Source organism: Ooceraea biroi, chromosome 10, assembly GCF_003672135.1.
Source record: "Ooceraea biroi isolate clonal line C1 chromosome 10, Obir_v5.4, whole genome shotgun sequence".
NCBI lineage: Eukaryota > Metazoa > Arthropoda > Insecta > Hymenoptera > Formicidae > Ooceraea > Ooceraea biroi.
Genome location: NC_039515.1, coordinates 6604568 through 6632146, shown reverse-complemented (window position 1 = coordinate 6632146; position 27579 = coordinate 6604568). Strand labels below are relative to the sequence as shown.

Here is a 27579-nt window from a genome sequence, read left to right as displayed (position 1 = left end):
TTAGCCTGACAGTTATATAAGTTAATATACGCGTCTTGACAGAATAATATTAATTTTTCTAAGAATTTTTGCACTTGCGGTACAGAGGTTCTCATGGACAACGTCCACACACGCCGCAAGCAATCTGAAGGCATTAAATTTGCCCATTTAATCAAATTAAGTATTGATTAAAAACACAGATTACTTTACAATAGTGGACCAATATAAGAAATTAATTCATACCCCACGTAAAAAATTAGGTTTATATTGTTAACCAATATTGCTCCAATAAATTTGTACTACTACGGCACTTTCTCGCAGAGCCTGCTCGATTTCTGCTCCCAATCTGCTGCCAACTACACTGCGCAGAGCCTGCTCGATTTCTGCTCCCAATCTGCTGCCAACTACACTGCGCAGATCCTGCTCTATTTCTGCCGCCAATCTGCCGCCAGGTTATGTCGGCAGGCTCTGCTCGGTTTCTGTCGCCAATCTGCTGTCAGACCATGTTAGCAGGATGTGCTGGCAGAACACAAGCTTAATGCGGACACAGATGGTACCGGATCTGTTGCATTATTCTGATTGAATCTGCTGCCAATCTGTCGACATACTGCTGACAGTTTGCTTGCTGGGAATATTAACGTTATTTAATTATAAATGCGTCTTCCAAATATTTTTGCTATATCATATATTATATATTCATTTCATTATTTTTATTATATTTAAAGATATTCTTAAAACGCGATGTACGACCTTATCACAGTAAGCCTCGTTGACTTCCCACGCGGCGAGTTTGTTCTTCTTATAAGTCCGCTGCCAGGGATGACGATGCTTCACCAGTTTCAAATATCGTGGTAGCCAGAAGATGAGAGCACCTTCCAGCATATTCCCCGTGCCGCAGACAGGGTCCGCCGGCGAGCAATAGTGACAAACTCCGTACAGGCACGTATCGTTACCCTCCTGATACATGGTCGCGTACAACTCTGGCGTCGCGCGGTTGTGAATTTCCTCCATCAGATCAACTATGAGAATACGATCTTCGATTAATAGGAAATTCAAACTACGCCTGATCTTTATCGAAGAAAGCTAAAATGAAGATGACTCGAGTTATTAACATTTTCCAACAAATTGGAATAAATTATATTTAAATAAATCTTAGGTTTTTCGTTTACAATCTTAATTTTACAATTTTAATTTTATAAAAACGTTGACGTACGTTTTCGTACAACGGCAAGTGGTACTCTGCGTAACGCTAACAAGGACGATAAGTGGAAAGCCACCACTTCGGCATTGTGGCGATCTTTGCCCTGATACACAGGCCCGCGTATTATTGCATTTCTGGAGTACCATCGCGGCTTGAACAATGCCCTCACGCCGTTCTCCAGGTCGAGCATAAGTTTCAGTTGGGTGCCCAACGGAGCGTTATCCGCGCGAACCACATTGGATCTTCGCAGGACCTCTAGAACGGTCCCCAGTTCCGGTGCAACCGGCGGAATCAACTGATGAGCATCCGGCCACTATGCATACAATGCGCAGACCACTGTACTTTAATACTTGTAATACTACTTGTATTTTATTTGTAATTAGAAGACTACAAATTATAGAAATTATAGGTTTAACAATTAACGAATTTGTTTCTTGCAGAAGTTAATCAAGGTAAAATATTCAAATATTTTAGAACAGTCAGAAGCTAGATCTTAACTCTCAGTTGTTTTACGATTACAATAAATGAAATAAGGTCAATTATCAACAATAGAATTAATTAATCGAATTTAATTAAAAATTTGAAACAGACAAATTTTTTAATTAAATTTCAAACGTGTCTAAAGGTGTTAAATATTATAAAACGCTGTGGACAATTTCCTAACTTTGTTATTGGGAATATTCCAGATGTCCTCGCGGACATTCGACATTATCCTCAATTCCGCCAGCAACCGTTCCAGGACAAGGACGTAGCTGGTGTTCTGCTTGAAGTACTTGGAAGGCAGCGTGCGAATCTCCTCCTTGAGCTTTTCGCCGATGCCCCTCACGATCGGCCTTAATTGCAGCTGCGAATTCTTTTCGTTGGATCGCGAGGGCGTGAACTGATCCTGCCTCGCGTTCGGTTCCAACGCATTCCTAGCGTAGATCCTCTGCGAAGAGGAACTCTCGACCATCATCCGAATGAAGTAGACGTTCACGCCGAGGACCAGGATCAGGAGGATGCCCAAGGCGAAAAGGGCGCAACGTCGGCCAATCATCTATAATTTTTCGCTCTTGGAGATTCGCGATCATTATGTAATTAATTACATACAATAACAAAATTGAAAGACTTAAAACTTAATTAAAAATTCTCTCATTAAGAGAGAGAGTTTATATCTTAAATTAAATTTTTAATGATGATTCGTCATTGTTTTATTATAATACTGCAAATTACACTTTTATAAAGTACATAATAAATATTTCTTTTCCATTTTGATTCCGAAACAATTTTTCAAATTTATCAAATTTAGCAATTTTCCAAAATGATCAAAATTAATGGAAGAATCCCTCCGATAAGATTGGATCAAGCGCGTCAGAACTAGAATTTCCCGCGTTGACGACCGCGTGATGCGATTTCCTGCCCGCGGCGACGTCATGGTGGCTGCGTGACGTCGCTCGCACCGGTTGCGAACAGCCGGTTATCGTCGATTATAATTAACCGAGTCTCTTTACGTCCGAGTCTTAATTATAGACATGATCTAACAATGAACGGCGCAGCTCCCAGTAAAAAATCACCGCGGATATCTTTATTCGCAGACGGGAATCTCGTCACCTGACGCCATAGCGCTCGAGCCACTCCTATAACGAACACCGGCGATAACGCGTTTCGAGCATAACTTCACCTTGTAACAATTGGCCACGTGTTCGCTGTCACCTGGTGACGCGCGTCTCTCTCATGGTTCACTGACGCTTCACCCGCCGCGGCCGCACGTCGCCGCCATTTTCGCTCGCCACTTGACCGAGGCGCGCTGCAAGCGACGCGATCCAACGTCCGCGGTCTCATTCGCGGCACGCTGCCACGAAGATGAAACTTGCGCGCTAAAAAGCGACCATGCAACTTTCGGCTTTGCTCACTCATGCAGAAAGCAAACTACGCAGATGGATTTAACTTTTTGACCGCTGTTGCTTTGGCCGAAAGCAATTGCATGTTTTTGGATTAATTGGATTTACTTTATTTTGCTCACGATTGCGATATGAAAAAATTAATTAAGTTTCTATCAACAGTAGTTTGAAATAAGGAAACTACGATACTTAACTATCATAAAAAAAAGTTACTGATTCTAAAATAATTTTTAGATACTTTGTACTTTTCATTCTACGATTAAAATCTTTGTTCCGTTTTGAATTGCCGGATGCAGATTCAATTTATTGTATTAGGGGTGTGATTTAGTTTTGAGGGTTTTTTTTGCTCAAAAACGCATGTATTTAAATATGATAATGAATGAATACCTTAATCAAAATATTTTCCTTCCTTTTCTATAACTTTCCCATCTTTCTGGCAACAGATGGATTCCACCACGATAAAATGACTCTTCTTTCGATCCATTCGTCGACGAATTTTCGCGCTTCTTCCAAATTATGAAAGTGTGTATCATCTAAAGCGTGTTGCATCGACCGGAACAAATAATAATCGCATGGAGAATACGCGAGGTGCGGTAAGACTTCCCATTCAAGCTCTAAGAGTGTTTGTTTCACTGATAACGCAACGTCAGGTCGAGCGTTGTCACGAAGAAGAATCACTTTCCGTCGTTTACTCGCAATTGGTGGTCGTTTTGGTCCAATGCTTGCTTCGACTTGTACAATTGGTGTCGATAACGATCAGCCGTGACAGTCTCGTGCGGATTTAACAGCTCATAGTACACTATCCCACCAAATACAGAGCATTACTTTTGAACCGCGAATATTGCGTTTCGGAGTGGATGTTGATGGTTCGCCTGGATCCACCCATGATTTTCTGCGTTTCGGATTATCAAAATAGATCCACTTTTCATCCCCAGTAACAATCCGAGACAAAGGACTCTTCTTTTTTTGCCTGGCGATCAACGAAATGCAAATGTTCAACCGGTTCGCAATCGCACTTTCCGATAATTGATGTCGAACCCAATTTCCCTTCTTTCTGAATTTTTCCCATTTCATGTAAATGTTTGGTAACTGTTGTACGATCAACATTTAATGCTCTGGCAAGAGATGGATTCCACCACGATAAAATGACTCTTCTTTCGAGTCGATCCATTCGTCGACGAATTTTCGCACTTCTTCGAAATTATGAAAGTGTGTATCCTCTAAAGCGTGTTGCATCGACCGGAACAAATAATAATCGCATGGAGAATACGCGGGGTGCGGTAAGACTTCCCATTCAAGCTCTAAGAGTGTTTGTTTCACTGATAACGCAACGTCAGGTCGAGCGTTGCCACGAAGAAGAATCACTTTCCGTCGTTTACTCGCAATTGGTGGTCGTTTTGGTTCAATGCTTGCTTCGACTTGTACAATTGGTGTCGATAACGATCAGCCGTGACAGTCTCGTCCAGATTTAACAGCTCATAGTACACTATCCCACCAAATACAGAGCATTACTTTTGAACCGCGAATATTGCGTTTCGGAGTGGATGTTGATGGTTCGCCTGGATCCACCCATGATTTTCTGCGTTTCGGATTATCAAAACAGATCCACTTTTCATCCCCAGTAACAATCCGAGACAAAAGACTCTTCTTTTTTTGCCTGGCGATCAACGAAATGCAAATGTTCAACCGGTTCGCAATCGCACTTTCCGATAATTGATGTCGAACCCAATTTCCCTTCTTTCTGAATTTTTCCCATTTCATGTAAATGTTTGGTAACTGTTGTACGATCAACATTTAATGCTCTGGCAAGAGATGGATTCCACCACGATAAAATGACTCTTCTTTCGAGTCGATCCATTCGTCGACGAATTTTCGCGCTTCTTCCAAATTATGAAAGTGTGTATCCTCTAAAGCATGTTGCATCGACCGGAACAAATAATAATCGCATGGAGATTGCTCATTGGTCCGGAGAATACGCGGGGGGCGGTAAGACTTGCCATTCAAGCTCTAAGAGTGTTTGTTTCACTGATAACGCAACGTCAGGTCGAGCGTTGCCACGAAGAAGAATCACTTTCCGTCGTTTACTCGCAATTGGTGGTCGTTTTTGGTCCAATGCTTGCTTCGACTTGTACAATTGGTGTCGATAACGATCAGCCGTGACAGTCTCGTGCGGATTTAACAGCTCATGGTACACTATCCCACCAAATACAGAGCATTACTTTTGAACCGCGAATATTGCGTCTCGGAGTGGATGTTGATGGTTCGCCTGGATCCACCCATGATTTTCTGCGTTTCGGATTATCAAAATAGATCCACTTTTCATCCCCAGTAACAATCCGAGACAAAAGACTCTTCTTTTTTTGCCTGGCGATCAACGAAATGCAAATGTTCAACCGGTTCGCAATCGCACTTTCCGATAATTGATGTCGAACCCAATTTCCCTTCTTTCTGAATTTTTCCCGTTTCATGTAAATGTTTGGTAACTGTTGTACGATCAACATTTAATGCTCTGGCAAGAGATGGATTCCACCACGATAAAATGACTCTTCTTTCGAGTCGATCCATTCGTCGACGAATTTTCGCGCTTCTTCCAAATTATGAAAGTGTGTATCCTCTAAAGCGTGTTGCATCGACCGGAACAAATAATAATCGCATGGAGATTGCTCATTGGTCCGGAGAATACGCGGGGGGCGGTAAGACTTGCCATTCAAGCTCTAAGAGTGTTTGTTCCACTGATAACGCAACGTGAGGTCGAGCGTTGTCACGAAGAAGAATCACTTTCCGTCGTTTACTCGCAATTGGTGGTCGTTTTGGTTCAATGCTTGCTTCGACTTGTACAATTGGTGTCGATAACGATCAGCCGTGACAGTCTCGTGCGGATTTAACAGCTCATAGTACACTATCCCACCAAATACAGAGCATTACTTTTGAACCGCGAATATTGCGTTTCGGAGTGGATGTTGATGGTTCGCCTGGATCCACCCATGATTTTCTGCGTTTCGGATTATCAAAATAGATCCACTTTTCATCCCCAGTAACAATCCGAGACAAAGGACTCTTCTTTTTTTGCCTGGCGATCAACGAAATGCAAATGTTCAAATGGCACTTTCCGATAATTGATGTGAAACCCATTTCCCTTCTTTCTGAATTTTTCCCGTTTCATGTAAATGTTTGGTAACTGTTGTACGATCAACATTTAATGCTCTGGCAAGTTCTGAAGTGGATTGTGTTGGGTTTTCGTCCAATAATGCTTGCAAATCTGCATTTTCAAGCTTTCTTGGTTGTCCCGAGCGTTCTTTGTCCTTCACACCAGTATCACCACTTTTAAAGCGTTTAAACCAGTATTCACACGTCTTAATTGATGGGGCAGAATCACCATAAGTTTCGACAAGAATTCTATAACCGTCAGCCGCAGTTTTCTTTTGATTAAAAAACAAGAGCAACGCATGTCGAAAATGCTGTTTCGGAAGTTGCATTTTTACGATGATATAAACACGACTGTTATTGCATCTATTGCTATAATGCTACTAAATGTGATGGATAATGTCAACACTGTAAGCAACAACAGTTATCGGAAACAGCTATTGGAACAAACTGACACTACAGCCATCTGTTGCAAAACCCTCAAAAGTAAATCACATTCCTAATACATACGTGACGATACTGCCAAGTGTAACAGAATCTTCCAGGTTCCTTGCTTAGTTGGACACGAGTCTCGAGTCAGATACAGAAATAGGATGACGTCGTCGTAGTAAGAGCCGACAGTGACGGTGACGATTTTATTTTATAAAAACATGTAAACTACATAGAGTGTGAATATAGACGAATTAGATTTAGGCTAGTACACTCCACTCCAGATTACTACTCCGAGATATATCCTGCACGAGGAGTGCACGTTGCATGGTGGTGATGGTAGTGATGAGGATAGTGGTATAGTGGCTCGGCTCTAATTCGCTTATCGCTTAATCCCCCCCCCCCCCCATAGCTATACAATTCGTACAAATAATTGAATATGTACATGTCATTGTGTATAGCATTCACTCGTTTATTCCCTCTCCCTTCGTTGCCTCTCGCGCTCGCGTGCCAATTCTGTGGCGTAGTCGTACGGCGAGCCTCTCCTGAAATCAAGGTGATTGTCTCAGCGCTATGAAATTGTAAAGGTGACAATTTTCAAACGTAGAGAATTCGAGAGAGCGGATTACAATAATTGTCCAATTATTGAAATCAACAATTGAACTTGCACAAAATAAAAAATATATTTTAATGTTTCTTTTTTTTAATATTGAGAAAATTAAGGGGATGCTGGAGCTGCTAGTGAATTTTTTCGCGATGGTGCTGCCATCGCACAATATTTGCACAATAAAATGCTTTTTACAAACATTTGGCAATTTGTACACACAAAATCGCTGTTGAGCGGTGTTTGGACACAATTAAGGAATATGAGGATGCTTTTCGAAGTGACTTTAGAGCGTCATAAAAGAGAATTCTGTGTTTTCCTTTAGGATTAGAGGTTAGAATACAGGAGAACACAGAATTCTCTTTTATGACGCTTCTAAAGTCACTTCGAAAAGCATCCTTATATTCCTTAATTATGTCCAAACACCGCTCAACAGCGATTTTGTGCGTACAAATTGCCAAATTTTTGTAAAAAGCATTTTATTGTGCAAATATTGTGCAATGGCAGCACCATCGCGAAGAAGTTCACTATAGCGATGGTAATTGCAGTTTCGAAAATTCTCTTTATTGCTTGTGCAGAATAAAAAATCCTTTTCCACAAATGAAGTATAGATAGAAAGAAAGTCCGCTCTACAGGACTTTATATTCAAAATGGAAAATAGTTAAAAACTTGCATTTGTCTTTTCTAACTTTTTTCCATTTTGAATATAAAGTCCTGTAGAGCGGACTTTCTTTCTATCTATACTTCATTTGTGGAAAAGGATTTTTTATTCTGCACAAGCAATAAAGAGAATTTTCGAAACTGCAATTACCATCGCTATAGTGAAAAAATAGTTCACTAGCAACTCGAGCATCCCCTTAAGGCTCCGTTTGGAATCTTCACGTCGATCTTTCTTCTCAAACTCCCCAAGGAAATTCTCCACGTTCTTTCGCACTTTCTCACCTATCCCGATGTCGGTCTCTGTCGCGATGACGATCCCTGCTGCGATCTCTGTACGATCTATCTCTGCTGCGGCTTCTGCACTCCCTCTGCCTTCTACTCCTGTCGCGGCTGTTGGACCTCTTGCCGTGCCTGTCCCTCTCCCGGTCCCGTTCGCGAACTCTCTCCCTGTCTCGCTCTCGCAACCGATCTCGTTCCCGATCACGTCCTTCCCTGTTCCTGTCCTTACGATCCTCATCGGATCTGCGAAGAAACGTTCGAATGGAAGTATGACATTGGATGTCTCGACTGCGAGGCTCAATCTACGCGCGCTCAATTCGTCGGTCGAACACGCAAGATTCTATCTTATCTTTCATCGTCAAGCCAACAAACGTAAAGATAATTTTCTTAGATTATTTCTTCCCGCGTTTCCAAGCCTCGCCACTCGATCTCGGAAAGAAGAAAAAGAAGAAGAGACGAAGAACGGCCTCCGACGAACATCGGAAGACGAGTGAATCGCAGCAATTAATCGCACATTCAACAGACGAAAAGAATCATTAGTAAGTAACGTGATCGTTGTATTCATACCACGTGGACGCACCTGGCACGCCAGTGACTCGTACGCTCGGCCTCGCCCCACTGAGCCTCGCTGTCGGGGATGTGCCGAGGCTGCTGATTCCGGGATGTCAGGTTCCCGTTGTCCTTCCGGCCGTCCTTACCGCCGTACTTGCCGTGACTGTTGAGCGTGATGGGTGGTTTGGCGTTGCGCGCGTTCATCTGCTGCTGCGGAAACCGCTCGGCCAGTCGCAGTTCCAAGTCCTTCTGAATCGGTACTGGTATGCGTGGGAACAATGTTGAAAACCATTCGAGCTTAGTGAGGAACTGCTTCAGGATATCGCCCATCTTCATCGTTTGCCCGCCGCCTGCTTTTACGTCTAGCTCCTCCTCATCCTCCAGGTAGTCGCTGTACCAGGTGAACAAGTCTGCCGGTGGCTGTGTGTATCTGATCGCAATCGGTGTTAATTCACAGCTGTACTTGAGTAGTCGAGGCATCACATAGACAACTTATTCTGCCTAATTTATTTTTCGTAAAGAGAGAGAAAAAGAGAGACTAAGCGAATTTACACAATCTATTCTAGAACAAATCCTGTGAAAAAATATTCAAGCAATCAGGCTAATTCAGATTAATTTAGATAAATTATTTAATATATATACAGAGTGCCCCGGGTTTTAACCGACAAACTGCGGGAGCATATTCTACTAGTGGAAGTAAGAAAAAATTCTTATATCGAGTTTGCTTAGAAATGCTTTATTACAAAGTTATAAACCAATATTGAAAAGAAATATGAGATAAGTAACAACGGAACATAGTGTAGAATTTGGAAGGTCGAAGATGTTTACGTTACGTGTATTCACATGTATTCATGTTCACTATGTTGAAACGATTCAGTATGATTGTTACTTTCACAACAGTAGCTGTTAGATTTCAATCGTCGTGTCAACTAGCAATTACTATCAGAATGCCAAAAGTGTTTTCAAATGAGGAATACACTGATATTCATTTCGTGTACGGATTCTGTGACGGAAATGCACGAGCTGCCGTACGAGAGTATCAACGTAGATTTCCCAACAGGAGAGTACCAGATAGATTTAAAGCAACGAATTACTAATTCAGTTACTGAGATGCAACAAAATTTTCAGGAATGTCGTACCGTAACAAATTCTGTACTACGTCGATGTCTAGCTTGTATCGATGTGCAAGGACAACATTTTGAAATGCGTCACTAAATCATTGCGTAGATAATTTTTATTTTTGTGAAAAAATCCGTTGTTACTTATCTGATATTTCTTTTCAATATTGGTTTATAACTTTGTAATAAAGCATTCCTAAGCAAACTCGATATAAGAATTTTTTCTTATTTCCACTAGTAGAATATGCTCCCGCAGTTTGTCGGTTAAAACCCGGGACACCCTGTATATACATTACACGATCTCATACTTTGAATATTGATACTGAAAGTTAAACTTTATGTACTTTATGTACTTTTAAGAAGAATGCATCTATCTCCTTTACTGAGAACTAATTGGAAGTAATTTCAACGCGTTTGGCATTTCTGTGAAAAGCCGAGATATTCAATACTCACCTAATGTACATGAATCCTAGGGCGCGAATGTAGGGTGAATCCGGGTGGTTGATGAGTCCATTTAGTTGTTTTCTAGTCAGCCTCAGTGTGAAGAGCTTGTAGAGCAAGCAATACGCCGTAGAGACAATCCCGCCAGCTCCCACGCCTCGAACCTGCATGAACCGCTAAATTTACACCCCCCTCAGTCAGTTAAGTCACATTCGTGTTACCGTATAACGTATGGACCGAGTACATGCTACTCTGCAATAAGTAGTGCAATTAAGTGAAAGAGAGAGCGAGAGCAACGAGCAACTTGGCTCTATCAATGCTCAAATTCCGAAAATCATCTTGCAACAACGATCAGTGTCTCTCTTCGGCCTGCCGAACGCGCCGCACGTCCAGCCCGACAGACGAACTGTCGACTTGGATGTCGCGTACGTTGACATCGTGCTGTCCGCTTTATACATTTTTAGAGAATGTGCCTGCAGACTCGCTGCAGACTAGAGCACTATCGTCATTTTTCTGTCCAAGTGAAACACCTTTGAATGTGACAAGATATTGTCTCTCTCAAGCCTCGGATTTCCAATAAACGTATCAATGATAACACAAAAGGATCCAAAAACCAAAGGAAAATAGAAAGAAGGGAGAGATCGAACAATGCTCTTTCTGAGAAAACATACTCACGCCTCCACACATGCCAGTCTGACCCGCAGTCTTTCTGCTACCTTTTTCCCACGGTTCGAGATGGGAGACCTTATAGTAAATCTCGTCTATCACTTCATGGTAAGTTTTGAGCTCGTACAAATTCACCTTGAAATAGTGTGACGATTGTATGTTGGTGAGGATCAATGGATTTAGATTCATGGTCCTCTCATTGCCCCATAGCGGTAGCACATTTGACTTTTTACCCTCCTTTTGAGCCGGTCTGCGATCCTCGTCACAGCCACTTGAGTTGTTCCATGGTGAACCTGGGAGAAAAGGGAAAGGAAAGTTAACTGAAAAATAATGTCGAAGTAACGCAATGATTGGGAAACATTACGTGAGAAGGGAGGTTATGTTGCCTGAGCTTCACGATTGAGAACAATCTCAATTAATCTCAACGAGTGATGCAGTCGATGATCGAAGGACTCTCCTCCATAGCGGAGAACATAAATTTACTCACCGTCCGCACCTTCAGTGTCTTGCACTTGCATTTTTGAGCGAATTATCGAAGTCTCGCGTCGAGCCTCCACATCTGTCGTCCCACTAACGAGCGAAACAACTAGTTGTGCTATTTATTGCACGAGTATTACACGAGCTGTCTCTTGGAGAAAAACTTGCGACCAGGATACTCGATACTTGAATATATTCGAGATTTTCGGAAATCAATGTCAATTCTGGCGACAAACGAAAAGGCTAAAAACTTGCAACTGCAATACGTCGTTACGTATAACAAACAAACGTACACATCCGGCTGCAATATACCACGCATGCGCGCAGCGCGCTGTTGCTCTTCCTGAATAAAGTACCTAGTACACTACCAACCTACGACTATAAAAGTCACTCTTTGAAAAATAAGAAGCGTTATGGGGATGCTGGAGTTGCTAGTGAATTATTTTTTCACTATAGCGATTTTAATTACAGTTTCGAAAATTCTCTTTATTGCTTGTGCAGAATAACAAATCCTTTTCCACAAATGAAGTACAGATAGAAAGAAAGTCCGCTCTGCAGGACTTTATATTCAAAATGGAAAAAAGTTAGAAAAGACAAATGCAAGTTTTTAACTTTTTTCCATTTTGAATATACAGTCCTGTAGAGCGGACTTTCTTTCTATCTGTACTTCATTTGTGGAAAAGGATTTGTTATTCTGCACAAGCAATAAAGAGAATTTTCGAAACTGCAATTACCATCGCTATAGTGAATTATTTTTTCACTATAGCGATTTTAATTACAGTTTCGAAAATTCTCTTTATTGCTTGTGCAGAATAAAAAATCCTTTTCCACAAATGAAGTATAGATAGAAAGAAAGTCCGCTCTACAAGACTTTATACTCAAAATGGAAAAAAGTTAAAAACCATCGCTATAGTGAAAAAATAATTCACTATAGCGATGGTAATTGCAGTTTCGAAAATTCTCTTTATTGCTTGTGCAGGATAAAAAATCCTTTTCCACAAATGAAGTATAGATAGAAAGAAAGTCCGCTCTACAAGACTTTATACTCAAAATGGAAAAAAGTTAAAAACCATCGCTATAGTGAAAAAATAATTCACTATAGCGATGGTAATTGCAGTTTCGAAAATTCTCTTTATTGCTTGTGCAGAATAAAAAATCCTTTTCCACAAATGAAGTATAGATAGAAAGAAAGTCCGCTCTACAAGACTTTATACTCAAAATGGAAAAAAGTTAAAAACCATCGCTATAGTGAAAAAATAATTCACTATAGCGATGGTAATTCCAGTTTCGAAAATTCTCTTTATTGCTTGTGCAGAATAACAAATCCTTTTCCACAAATGAAGTATAGATAGAAAGAAAGTCCGCTCTACAAGACTTTATACTCAAAATGGAAAAAAGTTAAAAAACATCGCTATAGTGAAAAAATAATTCACTATAGTGATGGTAATTGCAGTTTCGAAAATTATCTTTATTGCTTGTGCAGAATAAAAAATCCTTTTCCACAAATGAAGTATAGATAGAAAGAAAGTCCGCTCTACAAGACTTTATACTCAAAATGGAAAAAAGTTAAAAAACATCGCTATAGTGAAAAAATAATTCACTATAGCGATGGTAATTGCAGTTTCGAAAATTCTCTTTATTGCTTGTGCAGAATAAAAAATCCTTTTCCACAAATGAAGTATAGATAGAAAGAAAGTCCGCTCTACAAGACTTTATATTCAAAATGGAAAAAAGTTAAAAACCATCGCTATAGTGAAAAAATAATTCACTATAGCGATGGTAATTGCAGTTTCGAAAATTCTCTTTATTGCTTGTGCAGGATAAAAAATCCTTTTCCACAAATGAAGTATAGATAGAAAGAAAGTCCGCTCTACAAGACTCTATACTCAAAATGGAAAAAAGTTAAAAACCATCGCTATAGTGAAAAAATAATTCACTATAGCGATGGTAATTGCAGTTTCGAAAATTCTCTTTATTGCTTGTGCAGAATAAAAAATCCTTTTCCACAAATGAAGTATAGATAGAAAGAAAGTCCGCTCTACAGGACTGTATATTCAAAATGGCAAAAAGTTAAAAACTTGAATTTGTCTTTTCTAACTTTGTTCCATTTTGAATATAAAGTCCTGTAGAGCGGACTTTCTTTCTATCTATACTTCATTTGTGGAAAAGGATTTGTTATTCTGCACAAGCAATAAAGAGAATTTTCGAAACTGCAATTACCATCGCTATAGTGAAAAAATAATTCACTAGCAACTCCAGCATCCCCTTATCTTCGCGAACATTATAAAATAGGAATATTGATCTTTGAAAAAATAAAATGTATATTATTGGCCAATTTTCTTAGTACGTAACAAATTTCAAACATTTTTATAAAAGTTGCTAGCTCGCCGCAAAACGCCGGTGGACATTTTCCAGACTCTCCCTCAGCCAATCCGCTCGCTCGACAACGTCAGCGCGACGTCAAACGTCAATCTGTCTATAGTCCGCGACGCGAACAGTTAACCTCGCACCTCCCGGAGGTAACGGCCAGCCGACGAGCGCGACGAGCCAATCGCTGCTCGTACCACGACACACCCTTTAAATGCTGGTTTCGCTTATTTTTGTCAAATTTTCGGCGAGATAGTGACCAGTGAAAGACGCGTTTCTACGTTCGCTCCATTGTCGGCGTCGGCTAACGAGATTTTGATGTTCGTCGGCCTATAACCAATTACACATCACAGAACTATGGTGAGACCTTCACCCTTATCGTTCGTCTCCACGTATCGCATACGCTTCCCAATAAGTAGACTCCAGCTATTATCTCCGCGTTCGACAGCGATCTTATCTTGCCTGTCTCTTGTCAACCCCCCCTTTCCCACGTAGCTGTCACTATTACGGTACTTTTAAGGAGACATATGAAACGTCCATGCAAATCGCAGATAACGTAAATTGCACGTTCTGTCGCTGTATTTCTCTCGCTCTGTGTATTTTAGACGGAGCAGCAAATGGATTGTGCACTGGACCTGATGCGTAGGCTGCCACCGCAGCAGATTGAGAAAAACCTCAGCGACTTGATCGACCTGGTACCCTCGCTGTGTGAAGATCTATTGTCCTCGGTGGACCAGCCGTTGAAGATCGCCAAGGACAAGGAGTCTGGCAAGGACTACCTTTTGTGCGACTACAACAGGGACGGGGATTCATACAGGTTTAGTTCGGACAACTATTTGAGCTGATAAGCTGTTGATAAGAAAGATAGCTCGTTACTCTACAACGCACGATGCATTTCACAGGTCACCATGGAGCAACACTTACGACCCGCCGCTAGAAGATGGCTCGATGCCCTCCGAGCGATTGAGAAAACTGGAGATAGACGCCAATCATGCCTTCGATCAGTACCGGGAGCTGTACTTCGAAGGTGGGGTCTCTTCGGTGTACTTGTGGGACCTGGATCACGGCTTCGCGGCGGTAATTCTCATCAAGAAGGCCGGCGACGGTTCCAAGAAGATTAAGGGCTGCTGGGACTCGATACATGTGGTGGAGGTGCAGGAAAAATCGACTGGTCGTACCGCGCACTACAAACTCACGTCAACGGCTATGCTGTGGTTGCAAACCAACAAGCATGGCTCTGGTACAATGAACTTGGGCGGCAGTCTGACGCGTCAGGTAAGCTCTCGTGGCGTCAACCGAGTTGTATTGAATGTTCGGCTCGTTAAAGAGCCCTTGTCTTCATTTGGTTTACCCAGCAAATTTACGTGTGTCAAAGTAAGTAGTTTAAAAACTGAGCTTATGCAACAAATTGCAGGTGGAACAAGACGCTCAGATTAGCGAAACGTCCCCTCATATCGCAAACATCGGTAGAATGGTAGAAGACATGGAGAACAAAATTCGCAACACACTGAACGAGATTTACTTCGGCAAAACGAAGGATATCGTGAACGGACTGCGATCGGTACAATCTTTAGCCGATCAGAAACAGCAAGCTATGCTCAGACAGGATCTTGCGGCGGCGCTACAGAGGCGAAACGCCAACAATTGATCTTGCGAACAGCAGGAGAGCTTCGATTACGATTGCGAATAGATTTCATGGTATTTTTCGATCCTTCGACCTCGCTCGCGGGATCTTCTCAATTTTTCACGGTCATCTTTATATTTTTAGAATCCATGGAATTCTCTCTCTCTCTCGGAGATTCTGGATTTTTTGCGGCTATCTTCGAGTTCTTCGCCGAAAAGTCTTGAAATCTCCATGGACTTTTGGGAATATTATACGCTGCGATCTGGACTTTTCAGGCCAGACCGTATCCATAGAACACGTGGAATCCTCGGAATCATTGTGGTCAGTCTACACTATCGAAATGTGACACTACTTATTATTGCGCTTTGTTGCCAAGAGATACGAATCATCAGAGACGCGTTGATTAAACCTAAACAGTATGAAATACTTCGTTTAATTTGGAATGAAATAGAGTTTATTGTAAATATGTGGGAAAGGTGCAACGCGTTTTAGAACGATAAATTAGATAAAAAAAATGTAAAGTGCAAAAGTGAGTTATAATATTATAGTCTAACGTTTACTACGTAAAAAGACTTTGAGAAACACATCTAGCAATTAATTAATTTTCTCTTTTGATTTGTATTAAGTTTTAACATACAGAATACAGAAAAATGATAATTAAATACATAAATTTTCCGTAACATCCGATAAGTATTAACATTCGCTTATACTGTTTAGGATTAAATTTAAGAGCGCGTAATTGAGCGCTGAAAACGAAAAACATGGTTTATGCGAAGTTTGTGTAAAAGAAGAATAGCGCATCGCGATTGTTGCAACAAGAAATTTATTTTCACCTTGTAAACGAGAACCTCCTGAAAGCTATGCAACAAAAACCATATGTTCTCTTTCGTTTATATTAATATTGCTTAAAGACGAGGAAGCGACGCTATTAAAAACTTTTGTAACGCTTACGTATGAAAAAAACGAATCCCGTTTTACATAATCTTAAATTAAATTTACATCACATGGCTAGTATCCTGCGACGGATATGAATATAAAAATGATTTATTTATGTAAAAGTCCAGAAGGAGCGGTTGCATTTTGCATTTGTTATAACAATGAATCCACATATAATACGCAAATAAAAGTTTTCAAATTAAATTTTATTCCTTCATATTAAATCTCGTGAGAGTACAAAAATCTGTCGGTACCACAGATCCTCGAAGCCATGGATCCTTGGTGCATCGCGGATCCTTACTTTCTCTTTACACATGCTATCGGACACATGTCCTCGGAATTTCATGGATCTTTGATACTGCAGATCGTTGGACTAGCAGATTATCGAGGTCTCCGAGATCGGCAGTACCACGAATCTTGTATTTCTAAGTCAGTCGAGTCTTCCTTTCTCTGCTCGTGCTCGTTCTCGTTGCACTCGATTCTTGATACGCAAAGTGATACTACCTCCCAAGACTCCTGGTACTACGAATCCTCGAGCCGCGTTCGTAAAGGATCGCGCGATCATACATATTGGGAATTTCGTATTTCCGTAGGATCCATGAGCGCTTAGGATACATCTCGCAATAAAGATGCAAAAATACCGAGTAGAATCTATAAGTACGTTAAACAAAGGAAAGGAAAGCAATTTTTATGTTAGTGCCTTTTTTTAAAATATTCTTTCACGCTCGAATTACACCACCGATCGTTACCCGTAACTTATCTCTCTTGTAATGCTATATGAATTCATTTAATGATGTAATTCAAGATTCTTTTGCAAACTTCGAACGATGGCAGTGTGTGGACGAGTCAGTCTAAAAAAGGACTAAAAAAAAATGACCACCGTGTCGTTCCCGTGAGAATATTCCTCCGCTATTTCTATACTATACTTTTTCTTTATATCGATGCTTTCTCTCTCTCTCTCTCTCTCTCTCTCTCTTTCAGTTATAATTAACAATCGAAAGAATTATGAGCCTGGTCCAACATAGCACACATAGATTACAGACGCTGATTTATTTCTCATATTAATTAATTAGTCGATATTTTGTTTATTTAGATTATAATAGGTGAGATATCGCATTTAATATCGCAAAAATCAAAGTCATCAAGGAAGGACGCGTTACTTCGGGTCCCCTTTGCTTTGCTACGGGGTTTAAGGACGTAGAGTCCTGCAAGAGACGGGCGTACGCACGCTTCAGAGGAACCGCTGGGATAAAAAATTAGCACATGCGCGTCTCAGAATCTGCATGTACGTATATCCCACGATTTGGGGTCTCTGTAGTTACTCGTTAGGTAAAGGAACTTTGTCAGGCGGCATGAAAGGCATTTAATCGCGAAGAACACATCCGAAGCGACGGTCCTCCGAGATTCGAGGACGTAAAGATTCTCTCGCAACAAGTTGCAAGCTGGATACTTCAACATAGAAAACGTCAAACTTTTAAGGGAATCTAGAGTGCTGTCGCATATAAAAGATGAAACGTTTCGTAGGGAAACGGGATGCCGTATATCGCGAGGACACCGAATCGAGCAAATTTGCAGCGACAGAGTTCCATGAGGGAAACACGTATACCTTCCAATGATAACTGTGATTACACTTTTGTAATTAATTATCTGCATATAATTATTCCTAATCATTCAGACTGCACTTTTGGGATAATTTCTCTCATTTTTATACAAACGGTGACACGAGATGGAAAGGATGTAAGGGAATATTCCTCACGCACACTTGCAAATTCACACGAAGATCTTCCATTCGCGACCCTCTCTTCTCTCTCTCTCTCTTTGCTATTTTACTAATTATAATCTGTTCTATCATTACATTGTCTAATTAAAAGTTATCTTGTTGATTGAAGGCGGCTTGTGTAACCTGTTCTGAAAAATGTTTATTAAAACGAGATGTTACAACAAAAGTGATAAAGTCTGAGCATTCGCAAGCCAATTACAGTCTGTAAACGTGACAACGCGATAACGCATCGCGCTGCATCTGCATCGCAAAGCGCGCGAAATGTTATCTCGTGTGACCCTTAAAGATCTCGACGTTCTTGGATTTAGAGGTCTAAATCATCACACTCTTGGATACCACAGTCTCATTTCATCTCTCGGTATCGCAGAATCCCCTTAGAGCTCTTACTTTAAACGTTCTAAATCGATATATATAATTAATATATAATTTTATAATTATACGCAAACTCTGTGTATCCTTCCATCTCGTAATCTCTTCACATCTTTCAGTTCTGAACTAAAAGAAAAGTAAACAAAGTCATTGCATACCTAGAGTTTCGATTTTACAATCAAAAACTTCTTAAATCTTACAACTCTGAAATCCAGTCCCAACTCTAACATCTCTCACGTATATATCGAACGTCTTAGGATACTTTGCAATTTCTTATTTAGACTCTCCGGAGCTTTAAAGATCGGAGTGTTGGATTTTTTAAGACAATACTCTCACATCTTTAAATTACTCTGAAGCTTCAAGTGTCTCGAATCTATAAACGCTTATTGATCTCGGAAGCTGAAATTAGCAACCCTCAAGACTTTCTTAGATGTTCGGACGAGATAAAACTAAAACTTCGACTTCGATTCAGTCGGATCAGACCTAAAAATCTCAAAAGCTCGAGTCCTTTCTACAACAAAAAAAAAAAAAGAGAAATAAATCTTTTAGCGTTCTATAAAAATTTCGTGTAGCGATACTCTCCAGTCTTGTCTAATCGTTTATGTATCAATCATTAGGAAAGATGCTTGAAGTGAGCTGCTTCATTTCGGGGGCATTGCTAGCATCTCGTGAAAAATTGTTCCGCGCACGCGTAATAAGGACACCGAGATCCTCCTTTTTCTCACGACCTCTTCGTATTGGTCTCCAACAGTGTTCTCTCTCCTTCTTATTCTCACTTTCTCTCATTCTCATTCTCTCTTTCTCTCTCTCACATTCATACATAAGTGTAATAAGTTACAAAGCTGTCGTAAATAATTTCTTTTTCTCTATCTCTCTCTCTCTCTCTCCCTCCCTCTCTATCCTTAAAAAAAAAGTTCCAGGATGTGTCAAGGCTTTCTCAGTTTTTATTTTTCAATCAACTCTTTGCTGAAAATGTTGTCACCACTTTCATGTATAACAAACAACGCGTGTGTGTAAGTGTGTGTACTTGTATGCATGTGCGCGCACGCGCGCACGTTCACGCGCGCGTGTCTGTTTCTACACGTGTACGCGTATAAGTGTACGTAACCGAGTATACTACTCAGTTTTTTTCATTTTTCCGGATTTTATTTAAATATTGTTGAATAATAATTAAGTAAGCGGGTATTACTTCGATAAAAGTCGCTTCTCACATTGGCGCGTTGCTGTTGTTACGTGGAACTGCTAGCCCATTTTCCTTTTTTTTCCCCTTTTCTTCCTCTCCCTTTCTCTCTCTCTCTCTTTCTCTCTCTCAGACACTCGTTCGCTCTCTTTCGCTCTTTCACTCTCTTCACCATCTTTCTCTAGATTTTTTGGTTGTTGTTGTTTATTCTGGTTGACCAATGTTAAAGGTGTCGATTGATTGGCTAAGCGGGTAGTTTTTGCTTGAATGTATGTGGGCTTTTTGTCGTCGTAGTCGTCGGGCTGAACACAATTATTTGTCGAGGGAGGTGTTATTTTTGACGGCGATTACTACCTCCTCACCGCATGCCTTGAGTACAGTGCACTAAAAAAAAATACAATATGGATATTTTCGTATGCATTCAGCAACGGCAACAGCGTGAAGGGTCTTGAGAAGGTTAAGCAAGCAATTTTCTATGTAGTGCAATATCTCGATTGGCAGGAAGAAAGTATTAGAAACATCGAAAGCACGAGTTTCTCAAACGTAACGATAACCATTGACGAAGTAAAAAAAAAAAAAAACTTAGAGAGGCATTTCAAAATCATGGTGAAATTTCCAGATCAATGGAGCATGAATATTTGTTGAAATTATTATATTCACGAGCTTAGCATATAAGCTTAGTCCAATGAAAGATGTAATTTTATTGAATTTCTGCAAGCTTCAGACTACTAAAATTGCGAGTTAATAAGCGATGTTGCCATAATCACATCATCGTGATACTTTATATTCTTTTTAACATTCTAAAACATTTTTAAACAATACTTTTGAAACATTGCTATTTGGAGGAAAGATGATTCGATTACAATTAATCAAATCATGAAATTTTTCTCAGATTATATTTTCACAGAATGCAATATCTTGTTAGTATTTTAAAGCAGTACAAACTGTTCACACATCTTTTATACAGTCTTGTGTATCCTTGCACAACATATTCAGTGTTGTAAAAGTTCAATACTCGCAACTACATGTGAAATAAGTTTGCAACTATGGCGTGCGATGTAACATATATATGAACATTTATAACAAGTAATTCATGCGTACAAGAAATACATATATAAAAGATAAAAACCAGCACTTACGAGTAACTCTTTTCCAGACTCGTAATCAGCGCGTAGCTGTGTTCCCAAATCACCATCAGGTATCTTGAGATCTTCACGCAACTCTCCATTATCAGCCATCAGGCAGAGATAGCCGTCGTCAGATATATCTGTAAGCTGCGTAAAGAAATAAAATTATTTATACCAGGAAACTGCGTTGCGTACGTGACAACTAACTTAAAAGACTCCATGTTTCATATCACATATTTTGTTTGCAAATTTCTAAAATTTTCTCACATTAAACATTTGTAAGTATGAAACGATAAAAGGTTTGGCAATAATTTAAACAGTAAAATTGAGAATGGCAATAAGCAAATTTAGGTTTTAACTCGATACACGTGAATGGTTAAGAAAATACAACTTTACCTGGTAATCTTCCCGCTTAACAAACGGCACATCCATATTATGTGTGGAGGGGCAGATATCCTCGTATTTTTTGGAGGTAAATATATCGATACCTACTAAATGGACCTTGGCGTGCCCGTGCTTTCCGGTCTTAGAAGTAGACATTTCTACAATCTTGCACGGACGAGACTTTAACATCACGAAGCCATTTTTGCGCAATGCTGAGCATTGCATAGGGTATGTCACAGATGCACCTGAGTCTCCAGTCTCAAAGTGAGTATCCTCGATGTCTGCCATGTTGTTCTATAGATATCTGCAAAATAGAAATATGAATTTGCATTAGCTCCAGACAAAGTGAAGCAATTCGTAACAGAACCTAAACAATTCGCGCTAATGCTAGAAGCATGACGCGCAATTCCATGTTAGGCTTCTCACTGCAGAAATTACTATACTAAATATGGACATATTGTAAACGATAAAGTTCTCGATCCGCCTGCTGCTCTAACAAACGCGAAGATCGAAAGTAGAAAAATCAGTACTGGAGTTAGTCGCGATCCTCGCTTCCTACGATCGAAAGGAAGCAGCACCGATGGAACGTGACACGCTCTCCTTCACAGGATATCCGTTCAAATATCCCGAGTCACGACCGATATAGATTTCGAACGGCCGAGCACTTCGAGGAGGTGCTGCACGCGGCACGCGAGGACCACTCGAAGCCGAGGATCGGCAACGTGGTTACACCCGGACGAACGGCGCGACCACGTGGCGCGTTGTCGGGAGCTCGCGCACGGCGAGGCGTTGGAGGCGGATCAAAACGCGGCTAACCAAAGACGCGTCGCGCGACCGACGGTCGGGGAGTCGCACGCTACGTAGTGATAATCCGCGAGTGCGCGCGTCCGCGTAACGGTTGCCGCGGCGATCCCGGCGATGCCGACGTTACGTACAGCGCCGATCGCTACCGATGGAGAAGCGCGAGCACGAGCGAACGGGCGAGCGCGAGCGAGCCACATTGCCAACGGGGAGCATTGTCATCGTCGCGCGCCCGCAGATCGACCCGGCGCGTCGTGCCTGCACAGGTACGAACCGGCCCAGCATTCACCCACGTATTTTCAATATTTCGCCGCTCGTTCGTACAATTAGCACCATTAGTTGGAGCCGAAAGCAAGAGCAGCTCGAGATACTCACATGTGAGAAAATGGATACTTTAACCAGAAGGTCGTGCTGCGCCTGCGCGCCACGGGATCGCAATAGGGGTTCACAACGTTGAGTGCACGGACGCTCATGACGGTCGTGGCCACAACCGCGGCATCGTCGCGAGCGCCGTCACGCGGCGCTGCACGACGTTACGTTCGAGTTGGCGCCATGCCGAAAGAAATAACTAGAAATTCTAGTTCCAGTTCGAGGAAACGGTGAGTTTCCATTGGAATCACAAACCAAACCAAAAAAATAACTAGAGGGTATATGACCATAGAGGAAAGAAACTACTGATGGGTATGCGACATATAGCATAGGGCCAGTGTCGTTAAATACACTAAACTTGGTAATACTTAAGGAGACGGGCTTCCTCACCGATTTCCTTCTAACTTTGCAATATCGTTTATTTTGATGAGAAAATACGATTGCGAGAAGGAAAATCGTCGCTCTCAACTAGAAAGAAAGTTATCACCTACTGAAAAATGACAGTTTCGGGGTTAGGAAATCTGTCATATCGGCGGTCTATGGACGTAGCGCACACTGACCGAGCATGCGCGGTGACGTTAAAGTGCGCGGAATTAGAAATGTTGCGTGATTGTCGCTATCCAATAGGTTTTGAATTCATGTGAAGCGAGGTCCCACGCAAAGCAAAGTTCTACATTGTAACTTCCACGCAGTACTTTTGGTCGCCTCAAAGTTTTGTTACATTTTCTATGTGGAAGAGTACTAAGTGACGGGCGAAGCCCGTCTCCTCGTGCTCTTCCACCCAAGCATATACTTTCCCAGTATAAAAAATTAATAATATTAAAGTAAGAAAGTTTATACTGGGAAAGTATATGCTTGGGTGGAAGAGCACGATCGTACTAATTGTACTTCCAATGCAAATTAGTACGATTCCAAATAGGTCTTCAATTCATGTGAAGCGAGGTCCCACGCAAAGCAACGTTCTACATTGTAACTTCCACGCAGTACTTTTGGTCGCCTGAAAGTTTTGTTACATTTTTTATGTGGAAGAGTACTAAGTGACGGGCGAAGCCCGTCTCCTCGTGCTCTTCCACCCAAGCATATACTTTCCCAGTATAAACTTTCTTACTTTAATATTATTAATTTTTTATACTGGGAAAGTATATGCTTGGGTGGAAGAGCACGAGGAGACGGGCTTCGCCCGTCACCTAGTTCTCTTCCACATAAAAAATGTAACAAAACTTTGAGGTGACCAAAAGTACTGCGTGGAAGTTACAATGTAGAACCTTGCTTTGCGTGGAACCTCGCTTCACATGAATTCAAAACCTATTTGGAATCGTACTAATTGTACTTCCAATGCAAATTAGTACGATTCCAAATAGGTCTTCAATTCATGTGAAGCGAGGTTCCACGCAAAGCAAGGTTCTACATTGTAACTTCCACGCAGTACTTTTGGTCGCCCGAAAGTTTTGTTATATTTTTTATGTGGAAGAGTACTAGGTGACGGGCGAAGCCCGTCTCCTCGTGCTCTTCCACCCAAGCATATACTTTCCCAGTATAAAAAATTAATAATATTAAAGTAAGAAAGTTTATACTGGGAAAGTATATGCTTGGGTGGAAGAGCACGAGGAGACGGGCTTCGCCCGTCACCTAGTTCTCTTCCACATAAAAAATGTAACAAAACTTTCAGGCGACCAAAAGTACTGCGTGGAAGTTACAATGTAGAACGTTGCTTTGCGTGGGACCTCGCTTCACATGAATTGAAGACCTATTTGGAATCGTACTAATTGTACTTCCAATGCAAATTAGTACGATTCCAAATAGGTCTTCAATTCATGTGAAGCGAGGTCCCACGCAAAGCAACGTTCTACATTGTAACTTCCACGCAGTACTTTTGGTCGCCTCAAAGTTTTGTTACATTTTTTATGTGGAAGAGTATTAAGTGACGGGCGAAGCCCGTCTCCTCGTGCTCTTCCACCCAAGCATATACTTTCCCAGTATAAAAAATTAATAATATTAAAGTAAGAAAGTTTATACTGGGAAAGTATATGCTTGGGTGGAAGAGCACGAGGAGACGGGCTTCGCCCGTCACCTAGTACTCTTCCACATAAAAAATGTAACAAAACTTTGAGGTGACCAAAAGTACTGCATGGAAGTTACAATGTAGAACCTTGCTTTGCGTGGAACCTCACTTCACATGAATTCAAAACCTATTTGGAATCGTACTAATTGTACTTCCAATGCAAATTAGTACGATTCCAAATAGGTCTTCAATTCATGTGAAGCGAGGTCCCACGCAAAGCAACGTTCTACATTGTAACTTCCACGCAGTACTTTTGGTCGCCTGAAAGTTTTGTTACATTTTTTATGTGGAAGAGTACTAAGTGACGGGCGAAGCCCGTCTCCTCGTGCTCTTCCACCCAAGCATATACTTTCCCAGTATAAACTTTCTTACTTTAATATTATTAATTTTTTATACTGGGAAAGTATATGCTTGGGTGGAAGAGCACGAGGAGACGGGCTTCGCCCGTCACCTAGTACTCTTCCACATAAAAAATGTAACAAAACTTTGAGGTGACCAAAAGTACTGCGTGGAAGTTACAATGTAGAACCTTGCTTTGCGTGGAACCTCGCTTCACATGAATTGAAGACCTATTTGGAATCGTACTAATTGTACTTCCAATGCAAATTAGTACGATTCCAAATAGGTCTTCAATTCATGTGAAGCGAGGTTCCACGCAAAGCAAGGTTCTACATTGTAACTTCCACGCAGTACTTTTGGTCGCCCGAAAGTTTTGTTATATTTTTTATGTGGAAGAGTACTAGGTGACGGGCGAAGCCCGTCTCCTCGTGCTCTTCCACCCAAGCATATACTTTCCCAGTATAAACTTTCTTACTTTAATATTATTAATTTTTTATACTGGGAAAGTATATGCTTGGGTGGAAGAGCACGAGGAGACGGGCTTCGCCCGTCACCTAGTACTCTTCCACATAAAAAATGTAACAAAACTTTGAGGTGACCAAAAGTACTGCGTGGAAGTTACAATGTAGAACCTTGCTTTGCGTGGAACCTCGCTTCACATGAATTGAAGACCTATTTGGAATCGTACTAATTTGCATTGGAAGTACAATTAGTACGATTCCAAATAGGTCTTCAATTCATGTGAAGCGAGGTCCCACGCAAAGCAAAGTTCTACATTGTAACTTCCACGCAGTACTTTTGGTCGCCTCAAAGTTTTGTTACATTTTTTATGTGGAAGAGAACTAGGTAACGGGCGAAGCCCGTCTCCTCGTGCTCTTCCACCCAAGCATATACTTTCCCAGTATAAACTTTCTTACTTTAATATTATTAATTTTTTATACTGGGAAAGTATATGCTTGGGTGGAAGAGCACGAGGAGACGGGCTTCGCCCGTCACTTAGTACTCTTCCACATAGAAACTGTAACAAAACTTTGAGGCGACCAAAAGTACTGCGTGGAAGTTACAATGTAGAACCTTGCTTTGCGTGGAACCTCGCTTCACATGAATTCAAAACCTATTGGATAGCGACAATCACGCAACATTTCTAATTCCGCGCACTTTAACGTCACCGCGCATGCTCGGTCAGTGTGCGCTACGCCCGTAGACCGCCGATATGACAGATTTCCTAACCCCGAAACTGTCATTTTTCAGTAGGTGATAACTTTCTTTCTAGTTGAGAGCGACGATTTTCCTTCTCGCAATCGTATTTTCTCATCAAAATAAACGATATTGCAAAGTTAGAAGGAAATCGGTGAGGAAGCCCGTCTCCTTAAGTATTACCCTAAAATTCAATAATAAATAATAAAATTCAATAAATAATAAATAGTATTTAGTAATGCACACAAGATTGCTTCTTGTATATGTATGCAGGTTGGTGAGATGAGACCATCTTCGATTGAGATCTTGGTAAAAGCCTGAACGGATCAATATACAAAAGATTCTCTTGTATTCTTAAAAATATTAAATTTATTTAAATACCTCAAGCTTATGAATAAAATGCCAGCTAGAGTGACAAATAAAATTTGAACTTATATAAAACAAACAATACATAAAAATACTCTACAAAGAAATTACTTTTTATTTCACACATATATAATACATATAAAAGTTTAATAAAACTTTATTACGTAGGTGGCGGTTCTTCTGACTTTTCTATTTTCTCTTCGCCTTTATGCTTCTTCTGTTTCGGATCCCATAAACCATTTCTCACAAATCTTTTGGCAGCATTTTTGTCGACGCGTGGCATAAGTGTAATTCTATCACTGATCTGTTTAGCTCGTATCATTGCTTTCTTCAGTCGTTCGTTTTCTGCTCTGATGCGATGGTTCGATGGGTCGACTCCTACAATTGATAATAATCCAGGATTTAATAGAAAGCTCAATTGCACAGATCACTCGTCTTCGCATGTTTTAGAAATTACAAATCTAAACACACCTTCAGCCCGTAAGTACATCCAAAATATACTGTTGAGACTGTAGGATAAGAGCAAATTATATTTAATCTTATCTGCATTGGAGAGTTTGTCATAAAGTTGTGGGTTGTTGACCAGTTCGATCATGTCCTGAATTTTGAAGGCTGCTTCGTGAAACTGTTGCAGCTTAGCAATTACGTTCGCGTCGTGCGAGAGTTCTTCGAAATCAGCGTTCATGTTTTCTTTGTATTCGCACTTAAAACATTCAAATCTTTATAAAAACAATCAATATTCGTTAGCTTTATTTTAAAGAAAACACTTGTTATTTCAACGTTTATAACCTCTAATCACAGTGCAAGGAAGTGATTCGATAGCTTGAATGATATTATTGCGGAGCTTTACAATTCTTTCGCTCGTGGCGCTAGTGAAAAAAGGCTGAGGACGCACATAAGCTCCGATTCCACGATGTATTTTAACGAAATTTAACTCGTTAATAGAGAATTCACACTGCGTCCGATGTATGATATTTAATCCAATAGGAGAATTCGTTTTCTAGAGATTTTACACGCAATGTGAATTCTCCATTAACGGGTTAAATTCCGGTTAAGGTGATCCTGGAGTTGCTAGTGACCTATGTTTTCACTATAGCGATGGTAATTGCAGTTTCGAAAATTCTCTTTATTGCTTGTGCAGAATAAAAAATCCTTTTCCACAAATGAAGTATAGATAGAAAGCCCGCTCTACAGGACTTTATATTCAAAATGGAAAAAAGTTAAAAACTTGCATTTGTCTTTTCTAAC

General features: G+C 40.7%; 5 protein-coding genes across 7 annotated transcripts; 1 reads left to right on the top strand and 4 right to left on the bottom strand.

Moving 5' to 3' along the window:
- Nucleotides 1-647: 647 nt before the first annotated feature.
- Nucleotides 648-3412, bottom strand: LOC113562782 (glycosaminoglycan xylosylkinase-like). The gene is made up of 4 exons (XM_026973219.1): nucleotides 2841-3412; nucleotides 1845-2216; nucleotides 1193-1493; nucleotides 648-998 (listed from the first exon to the last, which is right to left on the bottom strand). Exons 2-4 carry the CDS (start codon nucleotides 2214-2216, stop codon nucleotides 676-678), a joined length of 996 nt encoding a protein of 331 aa, XP_026829020.1. The 5' UTR covers nucleotides 2841-3412; the 3' UTR covers nucleotides 648-675.
- Nucleotides 3413-6825: 3413 nt separating this feature from the next.
- LOC105282277 (pre-mRNA-splicing factor 38B) lies at nucleotides 6826-11747 on the bottom strand. 2 transcript variants are annotated; one of them, XM_011344135.3, is made up of 6 exons: nucleotides 11441-11747; nucleotides 10963-11246; nucleotides 10300-10463; nucleotides 8757-9158; nucleotides 8180-8419; nucleotides 6826-7178 (listed from the first exon to the last, which is right to left on the bottom strand). In XM_011344135.3, the coding sequence occupies exons 1-6, from the start codon at nucleotides 11469-11471 to the stop codon at nucleotides 7106-7108; spliced, it is 1194 nt and encodes a 397-aa protein (XP_011342437.1). In that variant the 5' UTR covers nucleotides 11472-11747; the 3' UTR covers nucleotides 6826-7105. The 2 variants fall into 2 exon arrangements, with proteins under 2 accessions (XP_011342437.1, XP_011342439.1); XM_011344137.3 differs by having other exon boundaries at nucleotides 10300-10451; nucleotides 11441-11746.
- Nucleotides 11748-13933: 2186 nt separating this feature from the next.
- On the top strand, nucleotides 13934-16561 carry LOC105282278 (F-actin-capping protein subunit beta). Its single transcript, XM_011344138.3, has 5 exons — nucleotides 13934-14157; nucleotides 14403-14614; nucleotides 14700-15072; nucleotides 15212-15495; nucleotides 15566-16561. The coding sequence occupies exons 1-4, from the start codon at nucleotides 14155-14157 to the stop codon at nucleotides 15443-15445; spliced, it is 822 nt and encodes a 273-aa protein (XP_011342440.1). The 5' UTR covers nucleotides 13934-14154; the 3' UTR covers nucleotides 15446-15495; nucleotides 15566-16561.
- An 834-nt stretch (nucleotides 16562-17395) lies between these two features.
- Nucleotides 17396-22479, bottom strand: LOC105282279 (eukaryotic translation initiation factor 5A). Of its 2 annotated transcripts, none has more exons than XM_011344139.3 (4): nucleotides 22374-22479; nucleotides 21210-21501; nucleotides 20826-20960; nucleotides 17396-20070 (listed from the first exon to the last, which is right to left on the bottom strand). In XM_011344139.3, the coding sequence occupies exons 2-4, from the start codon at nucleotides 21483-21485 to the stop codon at nucleotides 19999-20001; spliced, it is 483 nt and encodes a 160-aa protein (XP_011342441.1). In that variant the 5' UTR covers nucleotides 21486-21501; nucleotides 22374-22479; the 3' UTR covers nucleotides 17396-19998. The 2 variants fall into 2 exon arrangements, with proteins under 2 accessions (XP_011342441.1, XP_011342442.1); XM_011344140.3 differs by lacking the exon at nucleotides 22374-22479 and adding an exon at nucleotides 22273-22294.
- A 3944-nt stretch (nucleotides 22480-26423) lies between these two features.
- Nucleotides 26424-27275, bottom strand: LOC105282280 (nuclear nucleic acid-binding protein C1D). Its single transcript, XM_011344141.3, has 2 exons — nucleotides 26803-27275; nucleotides 26424-26709 (listed from the first exon to the last, which is right to left on the bottom strand). Exons 1-2 carry the CDS (start codon nucleotides 27014-27016, stop codon nucleotides 26492-26494), a joined length of 432 nt encoding a protein of 143 aa, XP_011342443.1. The 5' UTR covers nucleotides 27017-27275; the 3' UTR covers nucleotides 26424-26491.
- Between the last annotated feature and the right edge of the window lie 304 nt (nucleotides 27276-27579).